We start from the raw sequence: 18,121 nt of genomic DNA, 5'->3' as shown, positions 1-18,121 counted from the left end.
TCAAAATCGTCCTTGTTTGTGCAATGCCTTTATCTCCCTTTTAAATTTCAGATACTCCTGGACCACCTTCCGCTCCAAGAGTTGTAGATACCACCAAGCGTAGTATTAGTTTGGCATGGACCAAGCCCATGTATGATGGTGGTGCTGACATCATAGGATACATCCTGGAAATGCAAGAGAAAGACACTGATCAATGGTGCCGAGTGCATACAAACGCCACAATCAGGAACAACGAATTCACTGTGCCAGACCTTAAGACAGGCCAGAAATACTCCTTCCGGGTTGCTGCTGTGAACGTGAAGGGCGTGAGCGAGTACAGTGAGGCCATTGCCGAAATCGAGCCCGTGGAAAGACTAGGTACAAAACGTAGACGCTTGGGCAGGAATTGCCTGCTCATCCTGTCTGGCCGCGAATTAATTACATTTTGGTATTGACTTCCCAGAAATACCAGATCTGGAGCTTGCGGATGATCTGAAGAAGACTGTGACTCTCAGGGCTGGAACCTCACTGCGCCTGATGGTGTCTGTATCGGGAAGACCATCTCCCGTCATCACGTGGAGCAAGAAAGGCATTGACCTTGCAAACCGGGCCATCATTGACAACACGGAGAGCTACTCTTTGCTCATTGTGGACAAAGTGAATCGGTACGACGCTGGAAAGTATACAATTGAAGCTGAAAACCAATCTGGCAAGAAATCAGCAACCATCCTTGTGAAAGTCTATGGTAAGTAGTTGAGCTGAGCTGTGAGTAGAGACCACAAAGCAGTATACTTTGGCATTCTGTTGATCGCCTCACTAGAGGATACCTACATTGATTATATTTTCCTACAACAAAAAAGTATCAATCAAGCAATGAAGAGTAACTATGAATTGACTCTTTCCTTCTAATCTGTTTGTTATTTTAGATACTCCTGGTCCCTGTCCTTCAGTGAGCGTTAAGGAAGTTTCCAGAGACTCTGTGACCATCACTTGGGAAATCCCTACAATTGATGGCGGTGCTCCTGTCAACAATTACATCATCGAGAAGCGAGAAGCGGCCATGAGAGCATTCAAAACAGTAACCACTAAGTGCAGCAAGACTCTTTACCGAATCTCCGGCCTCGTAGAAGGGACCATGTACTACTTCAGAGTGCTTCCAGAAAACATCTATGGCATTGGAGAGCCTTGTGAGACATCAGACGCCGTGCTGATCTCAGAAGTACCCTTGGTGCCCACAAAACTAGAAGTGGTCGATGTCACCAAATCCACCGTCACCCTGGCCTGGGAGAAACCACTCTACGATGGCGGAAGCCGACTCACTGGATATGTGCTCGAGGCCTGCAAAGCTGGGACAGAGAGGTGGATGAAAGTGGTTACTTTGAAACCCACGGTCTTGGAGCACACTGTCATTTCCTTAAACGAAGGCGAACAATACTTGTTTAGAGTGAGGGCACAGAATCAGAAAGGTGTGTCAGAACCAAGGGAGATCGTCACAGCTGTGACTGTACAAGACCTCAGAGGTAGGTACCGAATGCCCACATAATAGTAAAATAAATGAAAACACTGAGGAGTGGAGACGCTTCATCTTCAGAAATCGTATGTAAAAATACATGCCTAATTTCTCCCTCACAGTGTTGCCAACAATCGATCTTTCCACGATGCCTCAGAAGACCATCCACGTGCCAGCCGGCAGACCCGTTGAGCTGGTGATACCTATTGCTGGCCGCCCACCTCCTACGGCTTCTTGGTTCTTTGCTGGCTCAAAACTGAGAGAATCAGAGCGTGTCACAGTCGAAACCCACACTAAAGTCACCAAATTAACCATCCGTGAAACAACTATCAGAGATACTGGAGAGTATACGCTCGAACTGAAGAACGTTACTGGAACCACCTCAGAGACCATCAAAGTTATCATTCTTGGTAAGTATGAGCAACAGAGTCACAATTCAGTTGTTCATGGCTAGCCACCATGTTGACTTGAAGTAAGCATTCCTCTCCCGATTTCTTTGTCTTTCACAGACAAGCCTGGTCCACCGACTGGGCCCATCAAGATTGATGAAGTCGATGCCACATCAGTGACCATATCCTGGGAACCGCCTGAATTGGATGGGGGTGCCCCACTCAGTGGCTACGTGGTGGAGCAGCGTGATGCCCATCGTCCAGGGTGGCTGCCAGTTTCTGAGTCAGTGACAAGACCAACATTTAAGTTCACCAGACTCACTGAAGGCAATGAATACGTGTTCCGGGTGGCTGCAACAAACCGCTTCGGGATTGGCTCTTACCTGCAGTCGGAGGTCATAGAATGCCGAAGCAGCATCAGTAAGTTCATGGACTCTTCCAGCACTTTCCCTGTATCTGACTCTGAATTTAGTCCATATGTGAAGAGAAACAGCTTATAAAATTGGCCTCTGGGTTTTCCTAAGGCGTCTGGACAGCCTTGCTTGGCAGCTTTCAATAGCGGTAGATTTTTTTTTTCCCCAGAACTTCTTTACTACTTCTTTACTTGGTTGAAGAAATTGAAAAGAAAAAAGGAGTCTGAGAAAAAAAGAGAGGAAGAGAAAACACATGCAAGGGAGGGATTACAGATAAACAGGAGAAAGCATAAAATGTATGCTGAATAGTTATAAGATTGAAGAAAATAAGATGCAGCAAAAATGGGGGAAAAGCCCACAGAAGTGAAGGCACTGGGAAGATGGTCATTTGTCTTTCACACCGCCTAAAATGCCAGCTAAGACTATAACACACATAAACAGGATTTCTTTGTTCACGATGTCATATTTTATGTTTTCCTGTCTTGCTACAGGTATTCCTGGACCTCCAGAAACATTACAGATATTTGACGTCTCCCGTGATGGCATGACACTTACTTGGTATCCACCTGAGGATGACGGTGGCTCCCAAGTGACCGGCTATATCGTGGAGCGTAAAGAAGTGAGGGCTGATCGATGGGTCCGTGTCAATAAAGTACCGGTGACCATGACACGGTACCGCTCCACTGGCCTAATTGAAGGCTTAGAGTATGAGCACCGTATCACAGCTATTAATGCAAGAGGGACTGGCAAGCCAAGTCGTCCTTCCAAACCCATCGTTGCCATGGATCCAATCGGTAAATATATTTTGTATAAAGAGATACAATTTTTATGTGGTGGAACTCAACCTTCTGAAGTATAGAGTTCTGTGAGTTCTGAGGAAAACAGATTTGGAATTACCACTACAACAAAGCTACAGAATATAGAATACAAAAAAAATGTGGAAAACAAAATTGCTAGCAGTCTGTATTTCAACCACACATTGTATTTGTTAGACGACACAGTCAATCTGTCAGCTTGCAGCAACTCTAACAGGTATACTTCTTGTCCTTGCTCTTCCCAGCTCCACCAGGAAAGCCACAAAATCCCAGAGTTACAGATACAACAAGGACATCAGTCTCCCTGGCCTGGAGTGTTCCAGAAGATGAAGGTGGATCTAAAGTCACGGGATACTTGATTGAAATGCAAAAAGTCGATCAACGCGAATGGACCAAATGTAACACCACCCCAACCAAGATTCGGGAATACACCCTAACACACCTACCTCAGGGCGCCGAATATAGATTCCGTGTCCTAGCTTGTAACGCTGGAGGACCTGGGGAACCTGCTGAGGTACCAGGAACGGTCAAAGTCACAGAGATGCTTGGTAAGATACTTGAGTGTTTACTTGCTGCTGTAAATGCCTTATAACTTGTTCCTACTCCTCATTAAAAAAATTAAATTGTCATCCTTCATTTTTCCTCAGAATACCCTGACTATGAACTTGATGAAAGATACCAGGAAGGTGTCTTTGTTCGACAAGGTGGAGTCATCAGACTTACCATACCAATCAAAGGAAAACCATTCCCAATATGTAAATGGACCAAGGAAGGTCAAGATATTAGCAAGCGCGCCATGATTGCAACATCTGAAACACACACTGAGCTTGTGATCAAAGAAGCAGACAGAGATGATTCTGGAACATATGACTTGGTTCTGGAAAACAAATGCGGCAAGAAGACCGTGTATATCAAGGTCAAAGTGATAGGCAGCCCCAACACCCCAGAAGGGCCACTGGAATATGATGACATACAAGCTCGCTCTGTAAGGGTCAGCTGGAGACCTCCTGCTGATGACGGTGGCGCTGACATCCTGGGCTACATCCTTGAGAGAAGGGAGGTACCTAAGGCTGCCTGGTATACCATTGACTCCAGAGTCCGAGGCACATCTCTGGTGGTAAAAGGCCTCAAAGAGAATGTGGAATACCATTTCCGTGTCTCGGCAGAAAACCAGTTTGGCATAAGCAAACCCCTGAAATCCGAAGAGCCAGTCATACCCAAAACACCACTGAGTAAGTGATCTTTCAACCACCAAGTTATAAAAGCTGGTTTGTGGGCATCCATTTCTTAAAGCTAGCAGTTCACAAGATTGTACTCTGAGCTGTGTCTACTTCTCACTTGTACTTACAGATCCACCAGAACCACCAAGCAATCCTCCTGAAGTACTTGATGTGACCAAAAGTTCCGTTAGCCTGTCCTGGTCTCGGCCTAAAGATGACGGTGGCTCTCGAGTCACAGGCTACTACATTGAACGCAAGGAGACATCCACTGACAAGTGGGTGAGACACAACAAAACCCAGATCACCACCACCATGTACACGGTCACCGGCCTCGTTCCTGACGCTGAGTATCAGTTCCGTATCATCGCACAGAACGATGTTGGCCTTAGTGAGACTAGCCCTGCTTCTGAACCAGTTGTTTGTAAAGATCCCTTTGGTGAGTAAAGTGTTTCCAAAGGGGAAGAAAAACCAAAGAAGCAAGACAGTTTTTGTCCCTGCTTTTTTTTTTTCCTGCCAGTAAATCTAATTCTTTTCTCAATTATCTTCTTCAGACAAGCCGAGTCAACCAGGAGAACTTGAGATTCTTTCGATATCCAAAGACAGCGTCACTCTCCAGTGGGAGAAACCTGAATGTGACGGTGGCAAAGAAATCCTTGGCTACTGGGTTGAATACAGACAGTCCGGGGACAGTGCCTGGAAGAAGAGTAACAAGGAGCGAATCAAGGACAGGCAGTTCACCATTGGGGGTTTACTAGAGGCTACTGAATATGAGTTCAGAGTCTTCGCCGAGAATGAGACTGGGCTCAGCCGACCCCGGAGAACAGCTATGTCTGTAAAGACTAAGCTAACATGTAAGTAGCCTACCATGCTCTGTTAGAAACAGAACCTGGTGAAACTAACTCTTCGTCTATTCCCAGCTAAACTGACAAACTTTATTGGAGAATGGAGTTAAATCGAGCCCTTTGAGGAGTACATATGGAATAGCTGATCAATCTGACCAGAAGCCATCCTGGCTACAAAATGCCAGCAGGAGATGTTAGGGAGGACGAACCAGGCATATTTGTGCAACAGTTTCTCCCTCTGACGCAATCAGCTTTTTGGTGTTGTTACCTCTTAGCAAGATCTGGAAGGTTAACAAGCATGCATCATATCACTGAACCTAAATAAGGGCAAGAAAACTGTCAGCTTGTCCTGAGAATTCTTCTTCCTTCCAAGCCTTGTGATACATCCTTAATGCCCTCCCAACCAGTATTTAAAAAGTGCCAATATGATACAGTAGGATGATGTGCTCACTGAATCCCCACTTTCCACCTTATCCTAGAAAACTAACTTATAGAAATCTTTGATGTACATCATAGCATCTATTACAGTGTTAATCGATAGGATAATCCGTGGCTGATGTGCACAGATTCAGTAGTAATGATGTATTTTACATCGTCTTTCATCATGTGCAGCTGGAGAAGCCCCGGGAGTACGCAAAGAAATGGCTGACGTGACCACCAAATTAGGCGAAGCTGCTCAACTCTCATGCCAGATAGTGGGAAGGCCCCTCCCGGACATTAAATGGTTCCGGTTTGGTAAAGAGCTCATCCAAAGCCGCAAGTACAAAATGTCATCAGATGGGCGCACGCATACTCTGACAGTAATGACGGAAGAACAAGAAGACGAAGGCGTCTACACATGCGTGGCTACAAATGAAGTCGGGGAAGTAGAAACCAGCAGTAAGCTGCTGCTCCAAGCAGCCCCGCAGTTCCACCCTGGATACCCACTGAAAGAGAAGTATTACGGGGCTGTGGGCTCTACACTTCGGCTCCACGTTATGTACATTGGTCGCCCAGTACCTGCCATGACTTGGTTCCATGGCCAGAAACTTCTGCAGAACTCAGAAAACATTACAATAGAAAACACGGAGCACTATACCCATCTGGTCATGAAGAATGTCCAGCGTAAGACCCACGCTGGAAAATACAAGGTTCAGCTCAGCAATGCCTTTGGGACAGTTGACGCCACCCTGGATGTGGAAATACAAGGTACTTAGCGTTTGCTTTTGATAACATTCTTGCCAAACGTATTAAGAAGCACACTGTGAGACCAACTCCAATGTACCTTCTCTCAACAGATAAACCAGACAAACCTACAGGACCCATCGTGATCGAGGCCCTCCTGAAGAATTCTGTGGTCATCAGCTGGAAGCCGCCTGCCGATGACGGCGGTTCCTGGATCACCAATTACGTGGTGGAGAAGTGTGAGGCCAAGGAAGGGGCTGAATGGCAATTGGTGTCTTCAGCCATCTCCGTGACAACCTGTCGAATCGTGAACCTCACAGAAAACGCCGGCTATTATTTCCGGGTCTCAGCTCAGAACACCTTTGGCATCAGTGAGCCACTAGAGGTGGCCTCCATTGTGATCATCAAGAGTCCATTTGGTAAGCACGACCCGGCTTCTAGCTCTTCTAGCTGGGTGGTAAAAGTTTGTCCCCATTAAATCATCAAGCAGAAGTAAAGCTGGAGAGGAAACTGAAGACCCAAATAAAGTATACTGTTCTTTCACTGTAATTGGATGTTTCTCTATCTTACAGGGGATGTGCGTATCCTTTTCCCCTCTTTGCAGCTGCACAGAACATTAGAGTAATGATTTAAAATGGGATTTAAAACAATAAAGCTATTTTAAACCTGACAAATCATTCTATTTTTTAACAGAAAAGCCGAGTGTTCCTGGTAGACCAACCATCACTGCTGTCACCAAAGATTCTTGTGTTGTGGCCTGGAAGCCACCCGCGAGCGATGGAGGTGCAAAGATCAGGAACTACTACCTTGAGAAGCGTGAGAAGAAGCAAAACAAGTGGATTGCGGTGACCACGGAAGAAATCCGAGAAACCGTCTTCTCCGTGCAAAACCTTATTGAAGGTCTTGAGTACGAGTTCCGTGTCAAATGTGAAAACCTGGGCGGAGAGAGCGAATGGAGCGAGATTTCGGAGCCGGTCACTCCGAAATCCGACGTCCCGATTCAAGCTCCGCACTTCAAGGAGGAGCTGAGAAACCTGAATGTCCGCTATCAGAGCAATGCCACTTTGGTCTGCAAGGTGACCGGTCATCCAAAGCCCATTGTGAAATGGTACAGACAAGGCAAAGAAATCATTGCCGACGGACTCAAGTATAGAATTCAGGAGTTTAAGGGTGGTTACCACCAGCTCATCATTGCAAGTGTCACAGACGACGACGCCACAGTTTACCAAGTCAGAGCCACCAACCAAGGGGGATCCGTGTCTGGCACCGCCTCCTTGGAAGTGGAAGGTAAAAACAAACTCATGGACACTAGTTTGGTGTTAGACAAGCTACTGTTAAGGTGTGTGGGGCAGAGTACTATTAAGTCTTGCTAAATCATGTTCTTTGTTCTTTTGCCTTGATTTAGTTCCGGCCAAGATACACCTGCCCAAAACCCTTGAAGGCATGGGTGCAGTCCATGCTCTCCGAGGGGACATGATCAGCATCAAGATTCCCTTCAGCGGCAAACCAGATCCCGTGATCACCTGGCAGAAAGGACAAGACCTCATTGATAATAATGGCCACTACCAAGTGATTGTCACGAGATCCTTCACCTCCCTTGTCTTCCCCAATGGAGTGGAGAGAAAAGATGCTGGCTTCTACGTCGTCTGCGCTAAAAACAGGTTTGGAATCGATCAAAAGACAGTTGAACTAGATGTGGCTGACGTCCCTGACCCTCCCAGAGGCGTCAAAGTGAGTGATGTCTCGCGAGATTCTGTCAACTTAACTTGGACGGAGCCAGCTTCTGACGGGGGTAGCAAGGTTACCAACTACATTGTTGAAAAATGCGCCACTACTGCAGAGAGGTGGCTCCGCGTGGGGCAGGCCCGGGAAACACGTTACACTGTGATCAACTTATTTGGAAAAACGAGTTATCAGTTCCGAGTGATAGCTGAAAATAAGTTTGGCCTGAGCAAGCCTTCGGAGCCCTCAGAACCAACCGTTACCAAGGAAGACAAAGCCAGAGCCATGAATTATGATGAAGAGGTGGATGAAGCCAGGGAGGTGACCATGACGAAAGCATCGCACTCTAAAACTAAGGAACTCTATGAGAAATACATGATCGCTGAAGACCTTGGACGTGGTGAGTTCGGAATTGTCCACCGCTGTGTTGAAACATCCTCGAAGAAGACATTCATGGCCAAGTTTGTTAAAGTCAAAGGGACTGATCAGGTTTTGGTCAAGAAAGAGATTTCCATTCTAAACATTGCTAGACACAGAAACATCTTATACCTCCACGAGTCATTTGAAAGCATGGAAGAATTGGTTATGATCTTCGAATTTATATCAGGACTCGACATATTTGAACGCATCAATACAAGCGCCTTCGAACTGAATGAAAGAGAAATCGTAAGCTACGTTCGCCAAGTCTGCGAAGCTCTGGAGTTCTTGCACAGCCAGAATATTGGCAACTTTGACATTCGACCAGAAAATATCATTTATCAGACAAGAAAGAACTCCACCATCAAACTAATAGAATTTGGTCAAGCGCGCCAGCTGAAGCCAGGAGACAACTTCCGGCTCCTGTTCACAGCCCCTGAATACTATGCCCCTGAAGTCCACCAGCATGACGTTGTCAGCACGGCCACAGACATGTGGTCCCTGGGTACGCTGGTGTATGTGCTGCTGAGCGGAATCAACCCATTTTTGGCCGAAACCAACCAACAGATGATTGAGAACATCATGAATGCCGAGTATACTTTTGATGAAGAAGCATTCAAAGACGTTAGCCTGGAAGCCATGGATTTTGTCGACCGGCTGTTGGTGAAAGAGAGAAAATCTCGCATGACTGCGTCGGAGGCATTGCAGCACCCATGGCTGAAGCAAAGGATAGACAGAGTCAGTACTAAAGTCATCAGAACACTGAAACACCGGCGCTACTACCACACCCTGATAAAGAAGGACCTCAATATGGTTGTGTCGGCGGCCCGCATCTCCTGTGGTGGGGCAATTCGGTCCCAGAGGGGAGTGAGCGTGGCTAAAGTCAAAGTGGCTTCCATCGAGATCGGTCCCATCTCTGGGCAGATAATGCATGCCGTTGGCGAGGAAGGGGGATATGTCAAATACATATGCAAAATCGAAAACTATGACCAGTCCACCCAGGTGACGTGGTACTTTGGCGTGAGGCAGCTGGAACACAGCGAGAAATATGAAATTACCTATGAAGACGGAGTGGCCACCATGTACGTCAAAGACATCACCAAATTCGACGACGGGACCTACAGATGCAAAGTGGCCAACGACTACGGTGAAGACAGCTCCTATGCCGAGCTGTTCGTTAAAGGCGTGAGGGAAGTGTATGACTATTACTGCCGAAGGACCAAGAAAGTCAAGCGCAGGACGGACGCCATGCGGCTCCTGGAACGGCCACCAGAATTTACCCTGCCTCTCTATAACAAGACGGCCTACGTGGGTGAGAGCGTCCGGTTTGGAGTAACTATAACTGTCCACCCAGAACCTCGTGTGACGTGGTATAAATCAGGTCAGAAAATCAAGCCAGGTGAGGATGAAAAGAAATACACGTTTGAGTCTGACAAGGGTCTCTATCAGCTCACAATCAACAACGTAACCACAGAGGACGACGCCGAATACACTGTGGTGGCCAGGAACAAATATGGCGAAGACAGCTGCAAAGCGAAGCTGACGGTCACTCTACACCCGCCTCCGACAGACACCACCCTCAGGCCCATGTTCAAGCGGCTCCTGGCAAATGCCGAATGCCAGGAGGGCCAAAGCGTCTGCTTTGAGATAAGAGTGTCGGGCATACCCGCCCCAACCTTAAAATGGGAGAAGGACGGTCAGCCACTGTCCCTCGGACCCCACATTGAAATCGTCCATGAAGGCTTAGATTACTATGCCTTGCACATCAGGGACACTTTGCCGGAAGACACGGGGTATTACAGAGTCACGGCCACAAACACCGCTGGATCCACCAGCTGCCAGGCTCACCTCCAAGTGGAGCGGTTGCGATACGTCAAGCAAGAATTCCAGAGTAAGGAGGAACGCGAGCGCCACGTCCAAAAACAGATCGACAAAACACTGAGGATGGCGGAGATTCTTTCTGGAACGGAAACCGTGCCGCTGACTCCAGTAGCCCAAGAGGCTCTGAGAGAAGCCGCCATTCTTTACAAACCGGCTGTGAGCACCAAGACAGTCAAGGGAGAATACCGACTTCAGACGGAGGAAAAGAAGGAGGAGAGAAAATTCCGCATGCCTTATGAAGTCCCAGAGCCCCGCAGGCACAAACAAGCCACAGTAGAAGAAGACCAACGCATCAAGCAGTTCGTGCCTATGTCTGACATGAAGTGGTATAAGAAGGTCCGGGATCAATACGAAATGCCCGGGAAACTTGACAGGGTTGTCCAGAAAAGACCCAAGCGCATTCGCCTTTCAAGATGGGAGCAGTTCTACGTGACGCCTCTTCCCCGAATTACAGATCAATACCGACCCAAATGGCGGATCCCCAAACTATCCCAAGATGATCTGGAAATGGTGAGGCCAGCCCGCCGACGTACTCCTTCTCCTGGTTATGATGTTTACTACCACAGACGCAGGAGACGCTCTCTGGGTGACATGTCGGATGAGGAACTACTCCTCCCCATTGATGACTACCTGGCAATGAAAAGAACAGAGGAAGAGAGGCTGCGTCTCGAGGAGGAGCTGGAGCTGGGCTTCTCGGCTTCACCCCCCAGTCGAAGCCCTCCGCGCTTTGAGCTCTCTAGCCTGCGGTATTCGTCTCCCCCAGCTCATGTCAAAGTGGAGGACAGGAGAAGAGACTTCAGGTACTCGACCTACCACATCCCGACAAAGGAGGAAACCAGCACCAGTTATGCAGAGCTGCGGGAACGGCATGCCCAGGCCTCATACAGGCAGCCGAAGCTACGGCAGAGGATCATGGCTGAGAAGGAGGAAGAGGAGCTGCTGCGGCCCGTGACAACCACCCAGCGCCTCTCAGAATACAAAAGTGAGCTTGATTACCTGTCCAAGGAAGAAAAGTCTAAAAAGAAATCAAAGCGACAGAGACAAGTGACAGAGATAACAGAAATTGAAGAGGAATATGAACTCTCAAGACGGGCTCAAAGAGAATCGTCTTCATCTGTGTCCAGACTACTCAGGCGTCGACGCTCCCTGTCTCCAACTTACATTGAGTTAATGAGACCGGTGTCCGAGCTGATCCGATCCCATCCACAGCCTGCCGAGGGCTACGAAGATGAGACAGAAAGAAGATCTCCCACGCCAGAGAGGACCCGCCCGCGCTCCCCCAGCCCTGTGTCTAGTGAGCGGTCCCTCTCCAGATTCGAGAGGTCTGCAAGGTTTGACATCTTCTCTAGGTACGAGTCCATGAAAGCCGCCTTGAAGACGCAGAAGACATCAGAAAGGAAGTACGAAGTTTTGAGTCAGCAGCCTTTCACCCTGGATCATGCCCCTCGAATCACCCTGCGGATGCGCTCCCATAGGGTGCCGTGTGGCCAAAATACGCGCTTCATCTTAAATGTTCAGTCTAAGCCAACTGCTGAGGTCAGATGGTACCACAATGGCGTCGAACTCCAAGAGAGCAGTAAGATTCATTACACCAACACAAGTGGGGTCCTGACCTTGGAGATTCTGGACTGCCAAACCGAGGACAGTGGCACCTACCGTGCCGTGTGCACCAACTACAAAGGTGAAGCATCCGACTATGCAACCCTGGACGTCACGGGGGGCGATTACACCACCTATGCATCCCGACGCAGAGATGAGGAGGTCCCCAAGTCAGTCTTCCCCGAACTGACAAAAACAGAGGCCTATGCGGTTTCGTCGTTTAAGAGGACATCAGAGATGGAAGCGGCCTCTTCAGTCAGGGAAGTGAAGTCACAAATGACGGAGACAAGGGAAAGCCTGTCGTCCTATGAGCACTACGCCGCTGCAGAAATGAAAAGCGCCACGTCGGAGCAAAAGTCACTGGAAGAAAAATCCACGGTGAGAAAGATGAAGACGACACTGGCAGCAAGGATCTTAACGAAACCGCGGTCCATAACTGTCTACGAAGGCGAGCCTGCAAGGTTTTCTTGCGATACAGATGGGGAACCGGTACCAACCGTGACCTGGCTGCGTGGAGGCCAAGCGGTAAGTACCTCTTCGCGCCACCAAGTGACCACCACCAAGTACAAATCGACCTTTGAGATCACTTCAGTGCAGGCTTCCGACGAGGGCAGCTACAGCGTGGTGGTCGAAAACAGTGATGGGAAGCAGGAAGCCCAGTTCACGCTGACCGTGCAAAAGGCCAGAGTTCCGGAAAAGACCGTGACGTCACCACCCAGAGTCAAGTCCCCCGAGCCTCGCGTGAAGTCCCCAGAAACAGTGAAGTCTCCCAAGAGAGTGAAATCTCCAGAGCCAGTGACTTCTCCCCCGAAAGCTGTGTCACCCACCGAGACAAAGCCGACACCGGCAGAGAAGGCTCAACAGCTCCCAGTCTCGGCGCCACCCAAGATAACTCAGTCTCTGAAAGCAGAGGCGTCTAAAGACGTGGCAAAGCTGACCTGCGCTGTTGAAAGTAGCGCACTGTGTGCAAAAGAGGTCACCTGGTATAAGGACGGCAAGAAACTCAAGGAAAATGGGCATTTCCAGTTTCATTACTCAGCAGACGGTACCTACGAACTCAAAATTCATCACCTTAGCGAGTCTGATTGCGGAGAGTATGTCTGTGAGGTCACTGGTGAAGGAGGAACTTCCAAAACCAGCTTCCAGTTTACTGGACAATCTTTCAAGAGCATCCATGAGCAGGTGTCAAGCGTATTGGAAACTAAGAAATCCACTCAGAAAACTACGGAGTCAGCGGAAGCCAAGAAGTCGGCCCAGAAAACTGCTGAGTCAACAGAAGCCAAGAAACCAGCTCAGAAAACTGCGGAGTCAGCAGAAGCCAAGAAACAGGAACCAAAAGCTCCTGAATCAATTTCCTCAAAGCCAGTAATTGTTACTGGGTTGCAGGATATAACCATTTCTTCAGACAGTGCTGCGAAATTTACAGTCAGAGTTACTGGAGAGCCCCAGCCAACTGTCACCTGGACAAAGGATGGAAAGGTAACCAGTTCTAAAATGTCCCTTAACTGTTTTCTAGAAAAATCTCATGTCTTCCCCACTCATCCCCAGCTCCTAAAGAAAGTTCCAGGGTGAGCCATCTCTAAAACCCCAATCACTTGCTTTCCACAGGCTCTCACACAAGGCGGCAAATACAAACTCTCCAAAGACAAAGAAGGATTCACCTTAGAAATCCTCAAGACTGAGGCTTCTGATGGCGGACTTTATGCCTGCACAGTTACAAATTCTGCCGGATCTGTGACCTCCAGCTGCAAGTTAACAATAAAAGGTGGGTGGAGTTTCGTTCTGAACTAACGTGTCCTAGAGAACACCACTAAAGCAGTATCTAACACACAGCACACACCAGTCTAAAAAAACCCTTCAAATCTAGAAACACAGATTTACAGTTAATGTACGCCCCTGCATCAGCATAAAAGGCCTGATTACTGTGGTGCTCTGTGAGATTCCACAGATCTTACTCTGCCCTCGGGGATATTTAAGAATAAAATCAGGCAAGTCTGGTACCTCTGGCCTATAAACACGACTCTGGGTTAGGGCAGGTGGGTAAGGAGTTCAAGGTCAGCCTCAGTTATACAATGACTCTGAAGTCAGTCTCATCTACATGAGGCCCTGCCTCAAAAAATTAAGAAAAGTAAAATTAAGTGAATATATAAAATGTTAGCTTTTCTCTAAACTTTGATGCTTGCCATTTTCCAAGGAGCACAAAGTTGGGGAATAAGCTACACTCACATCCCAGTTAAAATCAGGGCATCTCAATCTTTTATAAGATAGCTTTTCAGTTGCTCAAAACCTCCAAAGTCCACACATCTACACCTCTGCCTCCCCTGTTCCAGATGTGCCCCCTCCAGTCATAAAAATCATCCTCAGCTTAGTCTAGTTCAAGGAACCATGGCACCAATCTCAAAAGTTACATGTGACCATTTCCTACAGTCACACACAGAAGCTAACATTTGCTTCTGACTTCACATCACAGTAGAATCTACAAACGTAGAGAGGGAGGTCATTTTCCAGTTACGTCTATTTACAGCGGTTTCATTTTTTTAGCTGTAGAAGATACTGAGGCACAGAAAGTGTCTACTCCGAAGACCTCTGAAGTTGCATCTCAGAAGAAAGCGAGCATCCAAGAGGAAATTTCTCAAAAAGCCCTAGCTTCTGAAGAAATCAAGATGTCAGAGGTAAAATCTCATGAGAAGTTGGCTGTCAAGGAGGAGGCATCCAAAGTTCTGATTTCTGAGGAGGTCAAGAGATCAGAGGCAGCCTCCCTAGAGAAATCCATCGTCCACGAAGAAGTCACCAAAACCTCGCAGGCATCAGAAGAAGTCAAAACTCACGCCGAGATCAAAGCACTGTCTACTCAGATGAGCATAACCGACGGCCAGAGAGTGACTCTGCGAGCCAACATTGCTGGTGCCACCGATGTGAAGTGGGTGCTGAATGGCGTTGAGCTTACTAACTCAGAGGAATACAGATACGGAGTATCTGGCAGTGACCAAACCCTCACCATCAAGCAAGCCGGTCAGAGAGATGAAGGAATCCTCACCTGCATAGGCAGAACCAGTCAGGGAGTCGTCAAGTGCCAGTACGACTTGACCTTGAGCAAAGAACTCTCTGATGCTCCGGCCTTCATCTCACAGCCCAGATCTCAAAATGTGAACGAAGGGCAAAACGTTCTTTTCTCTTGCGAGGTCAGCGGGGAGCCGTCCCCTGAAATTGAGTGGTTTAAAAACAACCTGCCTGTAAGTTTAAGTTATGAATATATATTGAAAGAAATTTAAGATATCACGTCTTCAGGTAAAGACTTTAATGCCTTTCCCCTACTCTTTTAGCTTTCCATTTCTTCAAATGTCAGCGTGAGTCGCTCCAGAAATGTGTACACTCTTGAAATCCGAAATGCATCTGTAAGCGACAGCGGAAAGTACACAATTAAGGCCAAAAATTTCCGTGGCCAGTGTTCAGCCACAGCTTCCCTGACAGTCCTTCGTAAGTACATCTGCTAGGACCTCAGAGGGGTGAGGTGAGGGTTGCTTGTGTTTCAAGCACAGAGAGTTCTCAAAGACCTGTAAAGTCCATGTGTAGGAGAGTCAGGCATCTGGTGTGAAGTAATCCTCATAATTCAACTCTCTAAACAGGAATTTGGGTAAGTTAAATGTTGGGAAGCAAAGCTACCATAGCCCTGTAAAACTTTCCATTCTGTCATGTGTTAATTACCTCATATATGGCTAATCAGTTTTCTCCTAGTGGTTTCTAGCCCCTGCATGTAATGTTAGACATTTAAGGATCATTTCTCGTGGCTAGCTCTTGACAAATGTATGTATGTATGTATTTGCCTATGCTTCAACAGCGAACTGTTTGGACTGTGTTTCCACGTGTGTTAAGTTTTCAGTCCCGTTAAGCTGGCGTCAGACGTCACCAAGTAACCAGATGTCTTTGTTGTCCTCTGTGTATCTGCTATGCTCCACAGCTCTAGTTGAAGAACCATCCCGAGAGGTGGTGTTGAGAACAAGTGGCGACACGAGCTTGCAAGGAAGCTTCTCGTCTCAGTCCGTCCAAATGTCCGCCTCCAAGCAGGAGGCGTCTTTCAGCAGCTTCAGCAGCAGCAGCGCTAGCAGCATGACGGAAATGAAGTTTGCAAGCATGTCTGCCCAAAGCATGTCCTCCATGCAAGAGTCCCTTGTAGAAATGAGTTCCAGCAGTTTTATGGGGAAATCTAGCATGACACATCTGGAAAGCTCAACCAGTAGGATGCTGAGAGCAGGCGGAAGAGGTGAGCAATGAAATTCCTGGTGGAGGGAGCCAAGCTACACGGCCCAGTATATAGCGGCCCAGTATATAGCTTTACTGCAGCGGGTCCCAACCTTCCCAACGCTGCCCCCCCTCTAATACAGTCCTTCACGTGGTAACCCCCAACCAGAAAATTATTCTCGTCGCTACTTCAAAACTATAACTTTGCTGCTGTTATGAATCGTAATGTAAATAATTTTGGAGATTGCCAGTGGGGTTGCGACCCACAGGTTGAGAACCACAGTTTTCGTGCATAAAACTCGGTAGCAAGTGAATAGGGTTTCTTGTCTCTCTCATCCTAAAACATTTCTGTTGCTGTCCCATCAAGGAATTCCACCTAAGATTGAAGCTCTCCCATCTGATATCAGCATCGATGAAGGCAAAGTGCTAACAGTAGCCTGCGCTTTTACTGGGGAGCCTACTCCAGAAATAACATGGTCCTGTGGTGGCAGGACCATCCAGAACCAAGAACAGCAAGGAAGATTCCACATTGAAAACACAGAAGACCTGACAACCCTGATCATCATGGACGTACAGAAACAAGACGGCGGACTTTATACCCTGAGCTTAGGGAATGAATTCGGATCTGACTCTGCTACTGTGAATATTAATATCCGCTCTATGTAAGAGGGCCGGGGGGCTCTAATACCCCACACGCACAATCTTTCACAAACGATTCACATGGACTAATCTTTCTGACCTGTAAATATTTTTGAGTAGTTTTGTATTCACCTAAATGAGTCACATTTCCAAAAATAGGCATTTCGATCCTTTCATACCTGAGAATATTTGCTAATGACTGTACATACTGTATACAGCCGGATTCACGGTGATAAAGTTTTGTACCATTTATTATATGACATTTTACACTGTAACTTATGAAACTAACTATTGGTAGGAGAAAGTTTCCAATGGATTATGGAACGAATACCCTGCCAATACTTAATCAATCTCTGTGCCTCAACATACTGTTGAAGTCTAAGTATGCCTCAGTGGGTTGAGAAATTCCCCACTGAAGATGTCCTGTCCACCTAAAAGAGGATGCTGTGCATGTCCCCAACATGCGCACTGATACCTGTTGAATCAGAAATGTAAGGCATTGGTGATGTTTGCATCTACCCTCCTGTAAGCAACACTTTAACGTCTTACATTTTCCCTGATGATGTCATACTTAAAATTATCATGACGAGTATTACCAGAGCAAAGTGTAACGGCCAACACTTTGCTCGCTCACTTCGCACTGTCTCTGACAGAAGGACTGCCTGGGTAGCCTGGAAAAAGTACCATCTCCTGGCCATCCCCTCGTTTCACCAGGCTATTCAAGTATTCCTATGCCAGGGCAGTGCCAACTCCTGGAGGTCCCAGGTGCAGCTAATGCCTCGTGTGGTAGTTCTAAATTTAAATCACACCTGAAACTGGGCAACTAAGCAACGAGCCACAGCAAAATATAACAACAAGAAAATAATAAATAACAACAAATGAAGCTGTCGTTAAAACAACATGACTACAAACTGCCCACAAACAAATTATCAATTTGATGTAGTCCTTTTCATGCCGGTATAATTGGTAGTTATCAATGTTGGACCTCCTTGAGATATAAAGGAAAAAATAAAGCAAGCTATCTGCACCTCAAAATGTGTGGTGGTTTTTTGTGCAGTGCTGGCGAGGGGATTGTAGCTTCCACATAGCGTGTGGATTATCAGACAGGAGAAGGCACTGTAAGTTCCAACTAGCCGACATTCAAACCTTACTCAAGGCAAACGTTTAAACTGCTATGCTGGATGGATTCAACACTTACCTTTTTAGAGCCTAGAAAGTTCTCAGAATAAATTCATCGATGAAAGCTTGTCTTCTAAAACTACCAAGAAAAACAGTTTGTTGGAAACCAAATT

At 47.2% G+C, this 18,121-nt stretch overlaps 1 protein-coding gene across 2 annotated transcripts in view; it reads left to right on the top strand.

Annotated features, from left to right (window-relative positions):
* Positions 1-17,864, top strand: part of Ttn (titin) — a 272,179-nt gene extending 254,315 nt beyond the window's left edge. For both annotated transcript variants that reach the window (XM_087900088.1, XM_087900089.1), the window contains 19 exons: positions 52-357; positions 443-724; positions 906-1,499; positions 1,612-1,899; positions 1,999-2,298; positions 2,783-3,085; positions 3,352-3,654; positions 3,754-4,338; positions 4,457-4,762; positions 4,878-5,177; positions 5,781-6,356; positions 6,446-6,751; positions 7,026-7,619; positions 7,738-13,430; positions 13,560-13,716; positions 14,493-15,184; positions 15,275-15,428; positions 15,910-16,212; positions 16,558-17,864. In XM_087900088.1, the coding sequence (XP_087756214.1) occupies positions 52-357; positions 443-724; positions 906-1,499; positions 1,612-1,899; positions 1,999-2,298; positions 2,783-3,085; positions 3,352-3,654; positions 3,754-4,338; positions 4,457-4,762; positions 4,878-5,177; positions 5,781-6,356; positions 6,446-6,751; positions 7,026-7,619; positions 7,738-13,430; positions 13,560-13,716; positions 14,493-15,184; positions 15,275-15,428; positions 15,910-16,212; positions 16,558-16,856 (12,341 nt within the window). In that variant the 3' untranslated portion in view covers positions 16,857-17,864. The remainder of the gene's footprint in view (positions 1-51; positions 358-442; positions 725-905; positions 1,500-1,611; positions 1,900-1,998; positions 2,299-2,782; positions 3,086-3,351; positions 3,655-3,753; positions 4,339-4,456; positions 4,763-4,877; positions 5,178-5,780; positions 6,357-6,445; positions 6,752-7,025; positions 7,620-7,737; positions 13,431-13,559; positions 13,717-14,492; positions 15,185-15,274; positions 15,429-15,909; positions 16,213-16,557) is intronic.
* Positions 17,865-18,121: the final 257 nt, after the last annotated feature.

The sequence above is a fragment of the Myodes glareolus genome, chromosome 21 (genome assembly GCF_982192425.1).
Source record: "Myodes glareolus chromosome 21, mMyoGla1.1, whole genome shotgun sequence".
In the NCBI taxonomy this organism is placed as follows: Eukaryota; Metazoa; Chordata; class Mammalia; order Rodentia; family Cricetidae; genus Myodes; species Myodes glareolus.
The sequence above is the reverse complement of the archived record's forward strand: the minus strand, read 5'-3'. Positions and strand labels throughout refer to the sequence as shown.